Raw genomic sequence first — 10896 nt, 5'->3', positions numbered from 1 at the left:
AATACCTGACTTGAAAAACAAAAACCCAAAACAAACAATCAATCAGTCAATCAGAACTGAATGGATGGATGAATATTTCCGTCCATCCAGTCAGCCATCCATTTTGTGCTGCTTATCCAGGTTCAGGTAGTTAGGACAGCAGTCAGAGCAGAGAAGCCCAGGCTTCCCTCACCCCAGCCACCTGTTGGGGACACAGAGATGTACCTAAGCCAACCAAGAAATGTAATCTCTCTAGCAAGTCCTGTCCTAGAACCTCCTCACCAGTACGAGATCCCCGGAATACTTCAGCAGGCATCCTGGTCAGATTCCCGAACCACCTCAGCTGGCTCCTTTTGATGAGTAGGAGCAGTACCTCTACTCTGACTCCCTCTTTAATGACTGAGCTCCTCACCCGGGCGAGGCCAGCCACTCTTTGAAGAAAATTCACATATGCTGGTTGTATCCGTCACTCGACCCTTTTCCAGCTGAGAACCACAGTCTAGGACATAGGTGTCGAACTCCAGTCCTCGAGGGCCGGTGTCTTTAAACTTTTCCATGTGTCCCTGCTGTAACACACCTGTATTAGTAGGTCATTAGCAAGACTCTATAGAACTTGACTCCATGCTGAGGTGGCAATTCAGCCATTTGATTCATGTTACAGCAGCTCATGACTGAATGAACAACAATAAAAGTACTTTTAGAATTAGATTTTTTTCACAAACTTAGATTTATTTACATTTACTTGAGGTTAGGGGTTGACACATCAGCATGCAGTCAGTTCTTACTAATGACCTACTAATTTTATTCAGGTGTGTTGCAGCAGGGACACATTTAAAAGTTTCAGGAGTCCTCAAGGACTGGAGTTCAACACCCGTGGTCAAAGTGCTAATTTTCATTCTCACGTTTCACAGCCAACAGAACCACATCCTCACCAAAGAGGAGACCCTCCCCGACTTGGCTACCCCTAGATATCCGATCCATGAAGAGAATCTGTGGCAAAGGCCAGCCACCAGAAAGGTGTTTGACTTACTTGCTACAGTTGTAGAGCTTGAATGGCCCATAACAACTGGCCAAACAGCCCCAACTCCTGGAACTCCCTCCACAGGATACCCCGAGGGACTTGGTTGAATGTTGTCTCCAAGTCCCGAAATTACATTAGTACATTGGTTGGCCAAATGCTCACAACCCCTTAAATATCTTCAAGAACATAAAGAGCTGGTTTAGTGTTCCACGACCAGGGCAAAAGTGGCTTTATTTCTCCTGAATCCAAGGGCTGACTAACGGATGGACTCTTCTCTCGAGTACCCTGTGATAGACTTTCCCTGGGAGGCTGAGGAGTATGATCCTCCGGTAGTTGGAGCACCCCCTATGGTCCCCTTACTTATGGGGGAGTTCGCCTTGTAATAGGAAGGTTGCCGGTTCGAGTCCTGGCTTGGACAGTCTCAGTCGTTGTGTCCTTGTCCTTGGGCAAGACACTTCACCCGTTGCCTACTGGTGGTGGTCAGAGGGCCCGGTGGCGCCAGTGTCTGGCAGCCTCGCCTCTGTCAGTGCGCCCCAGGGTGGCTGTGGCTACATGTAGCTGCCATCACCAGTGTGTGAATGTGTGTGTGAATGTGTGGATGACTGGATGTGTAAAGCGCTTTGGGGTCCTTAGGGACTAGTAAAGCGCTATATAAATACAGGCCATTTACCATTTACCTACTTAAACAGGGGAGTCAACAACCTAGTTTTCAAATCCAGAGGCACCCAAACCCCCAAACCCACCCAAAGACATGTCAGTCCTGACAGCCCTACATCATCCAGAATCTTCAGGAACTGAGGGGGAATCTCACCTGCCCCAGGGGTCATGCCAGCGTGCGGTTGTTTAACAACATCAGTGTGAGAGCATTGAAGTCCCCAATAGAGTCTCTGTGTGGAGCACTCTCCAGCACCTCATCCAGGGATTCTGGCACTTAGGTACAAACGATAGTCAGGACCTGGGGCCTGAGGAAAACTCCAACGCACAGGCAGCGAACCAGGGAGATACATTTGCACCACTGCCTCCCATTGGGAAACTCCAGGGTGGAGTCCATTCTCCAGAAACTGGTTCCAGAGCCTCTTGGCATGAGCCCAATTATATCTGGTTGGTATCTGCCAACCTCCAGCACCAGGTCAGGCTCCTTCCTCACCAGTGAGGCGGCATTCCAGGGATCAGAGCACCAGGTCCTCCACCTCTGACTGCCTCCCAGTCCACTAAGGACCGTAGAATATTACATTACAGAGCAATCCTTACCTTTGAAGAACACATCTTCAAAGGTAAAGATTCTTTTAAGAGATAGAGATAGATCATGTCTTTTCTTTGGTAATACTTGCATATTAACACCCTCTTAGAATACTCTGGCTTTTAGAAAATGAAAATATTAAAGCGACTACAATGAAAAAACTGAGATGAGATCATCCCATAATAGCAGCACTCACGTCTGATGTGGAGAATTTGGACAAACCTGTAATAGCATAACATCCTGACCTTGACAAGTACATTTTATAATAGTTTAACAACTTAAAGATAAATAATAATACCCAGTGCGAGCAGAAAGACACGTGCAGAGATCAGAGGCTGACTTTGTTACCGGGGGAGGGTAATCGTTCATGACACTGGCTTGTAGGATTTGTAAATAATAAAGTGTTACATGATGCACAGTACACATGCTCTGTGGCTCTCTGCCCTGCTTTCAAAAAACAAAAATGTCCACGTCGGAGCTGATGTTTAATAAAGTTACATGTTTACAAATATATCTGCCCTTATTTTGACAACTAAACTGGATTTATGGGGAAAATAATACGTTTATTAATCTCAACCAGAGTGACTAAGAATTCGTCCAAGGACAGAAGTAGAACATCTTTATTTAAATAGATTGAAGAACACAACTAGTGAGGCAGTTTTGTCCTGAAGCCATATTTCAATGCAGAGTTCATTTGTCAGGGGAATATATTTAGCTCTCTGTTCATTTGTTTATAGAAGAGACAAATTTGGCTTTTCTGTCTCTTGGGCCTTCTTCCTTTTCTTCCACAGACAAACTTGCCCTGCCTCTTTTTCTTAACCATTTATGACATTTAATTGAAGTAAAAAATGACCTCTAAATTTACCTAAAGCCAAAATTGTCATCTCGATGTTTGTAGAAGCAACCTGATCTGTATTAAGTGATAATCAAGAAGAAAAAAACAAAAGTAAATATTGGGTCAGGTCTTCACAGTTGAATTAATTGAATACTTGCCTAATAAGCGAAAAGGTTTTTAGAAGTAATGTCTTACAAAATATGCTTTTCCATATTTCATAATGTCGTTCTCTACTCCTGAAAACTGTAGTGTGGCCCTTAAGGACAAATCACATGTCATAGTATAAGCACTAAAACTAAATCTGGAAATGCTACAAATAAAAAACAAAACATTTTAGGTCCTATTAGTTATTCCCTTTAATAGTTACTCTCCCCCCGTCTCCCATGGAAGAAGGAGGAATTCATAATCTGTTAAGTATTCACAATTTTTGAATATTTTTCAACAATGAGACAAATTATATATTATAAAAATCAGTATTTACTTACATACCTTCATAACTATGTCAATAAGCCTTCTGCTGCTTTACAGTCAAACTATTGTAACTAAGTACTTCTGGCTACAGTAGCTTAGCAAGTGTATCCACTCTGCTCAGAGCTGCATCCCTGTGTCTGCACACACAGGATGTGACTGTGGGTTTATTAGAAAATGTGTGGCTTAGAACAGGCAATTCATCACCCTGACACTTGTGCGCATGCACTTGCTGACACATATAATCAAACACACAAAAGCACCCTCCTCTCTTCTCCATCCACAGAAAGAAATTTAAGGTTTCTTGTGTCTTTTCTTTCTCCGTGCTCCACCTGTCCCTGTCATTTAAACCCCAGCTTCTTCTATTTTCTACATTGTTTCTCTCTTTCTGATCACCTTCTTCTTATAGTAGCTTTCATTCATTTCCTACATTATTTTTCATTTTCCATGGATTTGTATGGAGGACCAGAAGAGTCACATGCATCAAATTAAAGCATTTTGTGCTTCAGTAATGAATTGTGCAAAAATAATAATAATAACAATAATAATCCATTATTAAATTCATTTACAATTTCATTTTGCGATTCTTTTATTTATTTAGATATCATGCTAGTAATGTATTGTTTGATAATTTACTTTAAAATAAAAGGACTAATTATGTGTTAATATTTTAAAATGAATTATGAATCATTAATAAATATAAAGAGAATCAATAAGAAGTCCACATTTTTTGCTCTAAGGTCATCATTTTATGTTAAGAACGTAGCCATCGTTGTCAAAGATAAGAGAAGGAAACTTTGACCTGTGCAGATCCAAGTGTTTACCTGCTAACTGACCCACAGAGTTTTCAGTCAGGAGATTGTCTCAACCCCACTTTTAAACCCTCCTGGCACCACATTATTGACAGCAGGAACATAAAATAACACACTGTTGTGTAGAACAAGTCCTCGACACCCTCGCGTTCAAAACGTATTTTGATAGGAGGAACAGCAAATTTAGACACATTTGACAGGGATTTCCAGTTGGTGAATTTAAATGTATGTGAATGATAGAGCATTCTGATTGGCTAATTTTTTTTATTGGTGGATTGGGTAAAAAAAAATAGTGCAGAAGATATCAGCCTCTTTGTCTCCTGCAGTGCAGATGATTGGATGAACCACAGGGATCAACTGCTGCCCAGACTGTGGACTTAAATTTCAACGCTCCAATTACAACTTCCAAGCAGTTCAGCTGTTTTCTTGTGGATTCTAACTCCTTAGATGAGTATAATTCAAGTGATTTGAGTCTGTGATTATCATTTGGCTTAATAAATTATCCTGCAGTCAAAAAGACTAACTCTTTGTGAAACACGTAAAAACCTGAGCATTAGTTTACATCTTATAAATAGCTCTTACAGGTTAGTCCAGCCTTTAACAGTAACAGATCTTTGGGGCTTCGTTTTCCACGTAGTTAGCAAGTGCATTGATATAGAGAGAAGCTGCCAAGGTGGGTGTGGCTGGTGAAATTGGTACTTTAAGCTATTCCAGAAATAAATTTACCCTGTCCTGCTCTCACATATCTGAGGGCTTCTTCTGTGACAAGCTCATTATGGTGGAGGTCATCCTCTCTTCTTCTAATTTATGTTTTCTGGTTGAGCTACGACCAAAGGCTCTCAGGTACTGGCCAGTTCTTAGTTGCTACCAAAAATCCCCTCTGTCATTTTCTCATACAGCCTTCATAGTAATTAAGACTTCACGGGACAATGGCTGGAACTGTTATAGAACTTATAGTCTTACATTTAGCAAAAACCTGACCGGTGGGATGTTGCCACCCTCAGGTTCTTGGTAGAAAAGGCTGGCCTCTGATGACGTGTGCTGTCTTACCTTGTTGTTGAACCTTTGCCACCAGGAGCCAAAGCATCATCCTCCTCTCTTCAATGGCAGGGAGAGGTCTCTGGAAAACCACCAAGTTTCTGTTTTGAAGGAAAATTGACTTTGCAGCATTCCAAACTGCATCTTGGTAAAAACAGGAAATGAACTGTGGAATAATCTGATCAGCCAAGGCGGTGCATTATATCCATTATATGTGAAAGGTTAGCATTAATGTGGCGCCAGTGTCCGGCAGCCTCGCCTCTGTCAGTGCGCCCCAGGGTGGCTGTGGCTACATGTAGCTGCCATCACCAGTGTGTGAATGTGTGGATGACTGGATGTGTAAAGCGCTTTGGGGTCCTTAGGGACTAGTAAAGCGCTATATAAATACAGGCCATTTACCATATGTGAAAGGTTAGCATTAAGTACTAAGGAGCCAAAGACTGGCAGATATGTGTCCCGTCTTTGTGGACGTCGAGGTCCTTATTGTCCGGAGCTGCGTTCTAATGCCAGAAGTAGCCTTCAAGCTCACAGGCTCACTTTTTGACATCTTGTATTTTACTTCTCGGATTTTAACAAAGGAAAAGTCAAAGGAAAGTTTGAAGATTAAGGCTTCAAACTTTCGTTTCGTTTATCGTTAGGGCTTATCAGATGTTCCTGTAACCCTCCTCTAGTTCCACTGCAATGGGTCTTGGCTGCCAGGGGCTTCTCATGGTTCTTCTTCATTCACCTTTTTACACACTACTCTGCATTTAATCCTGAGATATTATTCCTGTCTGGCTCTTTTGACCTGCCTTCCTCCGCTCACCTTCAGCCACATGGCTGCCCCCCCTGAGCCTGGTTCTACCAGAGCTTTCCTGATAAATGGAAGTTTTTCCTTTGCACTGTCACCAAGCGCTTGCTCGAAGGGGGTCGTTTGATTGTTGGGGTTGTTTCTATATTATCTCAGAATCTTTATCTTACAATATAAAGTGCGTTCTTGATATTTGACACTATATTAATAAAACTGAACTGAATTCCAGTGGGTGTGGACGCTTTAAGAGTAAATACAAATTTAAAACTGTAACACAGAGAGTTTCGATCCTTTGTAGACGCTCGACCCAGCTGGATTTTTACTGGGTGAGGTGGGTTTTGTTTTTTAAAATTTTGGGGTTTTAGTTTTTGCTGTATGTTATTGAGACAAGCATCAGGACCCTGTTATCTAATGTCAAATCTTTTCTTTAAATCAATGGTAAACAAATATAAGTGAATAAAATCTGAGAAATGATTTTTTGCAACTTTTGCTTGACTTTTTTCTGTGTATGACGACAGACAGTTACATACTTGCATCGGTCATGTAGTAAGGAAAGGTGCCTGCATTAAACAGGCTAATGTGGGCGGAGTTTCTTGCTTGTTGAAACATATCTGCCGCCACAAAATGAGGAAATTCATGCTCATGTACTATTTTTAGGATTATATTTGTAGCTCCTTGCTGTTAATGTTGCTGCTCCGTTAAAGTGTGGAGCAGCAACATTACCACCACGTAGCAGCTGCCCCTGTACATGCTGATCTACATGGTAGCTGCTGCAGTCAGTAACTAAGCAGAAACCTGAGTTTCAGTAGAACAGTTTTTATATGAAATGAAAGCTTTGTGCTTTTAGCTAATGTTATGCCAGCCTAGCCATGAAGGGGAGTTAGTGAAAAGCTTTCCTTTCATTTGTTGGAATAGCGTGCACATCGATTGGAAAGCTGTTGGGCGTCTAGCACGGTGTCCACTTTAGTTCAGATGCTGTTCTGTTTCACTAAAGAGTTCTAAAAATGTAAGAATAACTTGTAGAGAGAATTGTACTTAACATTGAATCATAAATAAATAATATTCTAAATATAATTCCCATTTGTGTGTATAATATAATAATAATAGATGTTTAGTGTGTGTCTGTGATGTTACTTATCTGTGACTGATCTACATCTAACGTCTGAGTATGTTGTGACTGTAACCCAAAAGCCTTCTTCAGTTCATTTACACTGTGATGAGCTGCCTTAGATACCGTGAATGCTAACATGTGCTTATTTCTATATTTAGGATTGAACTGTGCTGAATGCTTTACCTCACTGTTGTGAAAATGGCTTTGAGACTAATGGATAGTTTTGTTATTTTACAGATACGTGATATTCTGCCTATGAAATGCAGTAGTTGGTTTCCATTTAGCTCTGTCATTGTAAAAGCTCGTTAGGATTGGTGAGTATTTCAAATGTGTTTGAATCACATTTGTTTTGTTTAAGAAATGCTCTGTACAATGATCACATGACAAATGTATTTAGTTTTTTCTTTCCCTCTCCTCTGTGAATGTGGATGAAAACAAGATAAAGAAAATTATAAATGTATGAAGCTTGTGCAACAAATATTTTTCATTCTTTTAAACAGATTGAGACATGCACTGACCAAACGTAGACTTTGATATACAACAGACTTCCTCTGAACCTCTCATAGAACTTATCAGTGAGCTGCAAAGCTTAACGCCTTAACTTCAAGCTTCGGTCTACGGCTGCATTGCTGAATCTCTGTCTTCAGTGGATGAAATGCAGGATACTTACTCATCTCTTCCACTTTGGCTGTTGCTGTGTACCTTTACTTGCTGTGTGGCTGCACGTCAGAGCTTCAGTAAACAAATCAAAACCAATTCAACTTCAGGACAGAAGCATGGTTCATTTGTTTATACTGTGTTATAATCCAAAGGATTATTTAACTTATATCTGACAATAATTAATATTATAAATAAAAATGTTAAAGCAGTAAAAAATACTTTTGGACCATTTTATAGATGAAAATGTAAAATAAAATAAATAATAACGTTATAATAAAACATTAGAATGATGGCTTGCACATATCTCATCAATCTCAAAACCCATCTTTTTCTCAGCAGAACATCGTCCATGTCTGCTCAGTGTTATAAATATATTTTAGGGCGTCATGATTTGAATTATTAATGTCGTGCGACTCACAGGGATATTTTTCTGTGGGGTCCCAAAACCTTGGCAGCACCCACGTGTGCAGCTGAGACAGTTTAGCTGCTTTACATCAAAGCGTCCACAGAGGAGACCACAGTGAGACACCAGAGGACATCAGGACTGTCCTTCAGTCTTGTGGAGTCATTTCACTCTGTCGTAGCTGCTGCTGTTATGTTAGACCGCTGCACACTGACTTTGTACTCCTGGATACTGTCCTGAGTTTCAGAATACTCTGGAGGAACTGCAAGTATCGTCTACTTTGTTTTGGGGCTTGAAGGCAGCAACTTTCAAAGAAAACACTGAAGAATCTGGGCCGTGTCCGGCTTTTACTAAATTACTATGAGAGATTAATATTTATGGACATTTTGGCTTTTCACAGAATATTTCCTGTAACAGACATTTTCTTTGTAATCCTCACAATCAATTTCTGTGCATGAACATGGTAATAGTCTTCTTTCAGACCACATTCAGGACTTGGTTAAGTCATTCACAAGTGTCTTGGCAGTTGTTCTGGGATCATTAGACACATTTCTAACTAGTTTTATTAAAAAGGCTCAGCAGAGGATATAATTCCTCCATCAGCTCAGGAAGAACAGATCGTAATAGACAGTGAGGCCTGCAGAAACCTTGGTGTTGTAATTTGGGACTTTAAAAATAAAAACAAATGTAATGAATGAGAACGAAACATCACTGCAAAGCTCTCGCACCCTGAACACAATCTGTTCCAGGTCCTCCCCTGTGGTAGGCACTACACAGCACTGCACCCCACAGGCGGAAACCCTCTGAACACTTAAGTTTCTACATAAAAGACTCGTCACACCTGCTGCTGAATCAAAGAGTCCTTTTTGTTTTTGTCTGTCTGTTGCTATTGTCTGCATTGTGTGTGTCTAATCTGCCACATACACTGAAATCAAAGAAATACCCAAATACTCGGTCTGCATACTGGGACAGTGAAGCTGATTCTGACTGTCTTTCAGTCTTTGCTATGTCGACCTGGGTTGTTTTGTACTGAGTGGCTCTGAATTTCTCATCCCAGGACTTGAAAATTGGAAAAACAGGCTATGTTGGATATGACTTTTGGTTTCTCAGCATCAGAAATTACTTTTCTCATGTTTAACCTGATTTCTTCTGTTTTTGGCATCATTCTCCCTCAAGTGACGGCTCAGACCTGATGTTTTTATACTGTATGTGAATTAAAAGCTAACCCTCAGCTTTAACTTGAAAGTTTGAATAGCACATCATGGTTGGCTCTATGACTAAATCAAAGAGTCATTTTTTCTCAGGGTCATAATATTGATGATTGAAATTTATGTTTTTTTGCTGAAATAATTTTGTTATTTGTAAAAACAATTTCCAAAGAAAAGTATTATGTTCAGAAATACTATGATGAAAAATCTCTCGCTCTGTTAAAAAAGGACGTTCATACTGTGAGGCAACAGTGTTAACACCACCACATTGTTGCTTCGCAGCAAGAAGGTCCCAGGTTCGAATCCACCAGGGCCGGGCCCTTTCTGTGTGGAGCTTGTGTCTGTGTGGGCTCTCTCTGACTTCCTCCCACAGTCCACAGACATGCAGTTAGTGGGGTTAGGTTAACTGGTGAGTCTAAAGTGCACACAGGGGTGACTGTGAGTGCAAATGGTTGTCTGCTCTCTATATTAGCCTGTTGCCAAAACTGTTAAATTTAATAGTTCAAGTCACCAATTAACCCAACAACAAACGAATAACGAACTCAAATAGCTGAAAACTCATGTACACAAAGGAAAACATGCAACCTCCACACAGACGGGGCCACAGCCAACCAGAAGACTGGAACTGGGAATCTTCTCTGTGTGAGAAAACACTGCTTAACGGTGCAGGTGGTAGAGTTCGAGGAAGCTATGAATACTTTTATATTGCAGCCTGTGTGCTAATGTTGACCTATAATTCATGCATGAGATTGTTTGCATTTTATCATCTGTCACACCATTGTGATATGATCAGATATTAAAGATGTGCTACACTACAACTTTAAATGTACGTTTCTCATTCAAACGCACAGGCTTTTATGATTTTCTTCTGACCTGTTCTCCCCAGCAGCGAGCCCCAGCTGTGGCCGGTGGGCATGGTTTTGGAGGGTAGCTCAGAGGCGTTGTGTCCCCCCCCATCTCTGGAGCTGCGCCCATCCTGCAACAAGAGCCAGCCCTCGCCTCCTTTGGGCTCAAGCTCACAACCCCACGATGGAGTCTTTCCTGAGGACAAGGAGCCTGTAAAGTATGGAGAGCTCGTCGTCTTGGGGTATGATATTAAAGTACTGTGTGCTCTGATGTACGTCTGATGTTAACTTCATGAATCTGCCTGATTATACAGGTGTGTTCATTCATGTTTGGAATTCTTAGGCTTCCTTAGCTCCAAGTCATTTATTAACTGAAACCGTCCCTAAAGTTGGACTTCCAGTTTAGAAAGTCCAACAAAAGCAGAGCATTGAACATGCTCTGTCTGTACACTGCGTACAGTGCACTGTGTTGCTAGCAACGCATGA

The 10896-nt window shown here is 41.1% G+C and overlaps 1 protein-coding gene across 14 annotated transcripts in view; it reads left to right on the top strand.

The window, feature by feature from the left end:
• Positions 1-10896, top strand: part of peli3 (pellino E3 ubiquitin protein ligase family member 3) — a 43864-nt gene that overhangs the window by 8435 nt on the left and 24533 nt on the right. For 5 of the 14 annotated variants that reach the window (XM_080299735.1, XM_080299734.1, XM_080299733.1 and 2 more), the window contains one exon: positions 10452-10652. In XM_080299735.1, coding sequence (XP_080155861.1) covers positions 10480-10652 — 173 coding nt within the window. In that variant the 5' untranslated portion in view covers positions 10452-10479. Of the gene's footprint in view, positions 1-7531; positions 7609-10451; positions 10653-10896 lie in introns of all 14 variants that reach the window. The other 9 variants (XM_080299737.1, XM_080299736.1, XM_026160943.2 and 6 more) reach the window with 3 other exon arrangements.

The sequence above is a fragment of the Astatotilapia calliptera genome, chromosome 3 (assembly GCF_964374335.1).
Source record: "Astatotilapia calliptera chromosome 3, fAstCal68.1, whole genome shotgun sequence".
Taxonomy (NCBI): Eukaryota; Metazoa; Chordata; class Actinopteri; order Cichliformes; family Cichlidae; genus Astatotilapia; species Astatotilapia calliptera.
This window is presented reverse-complemented; position numbering and strand designations above follow the sequence as displayed.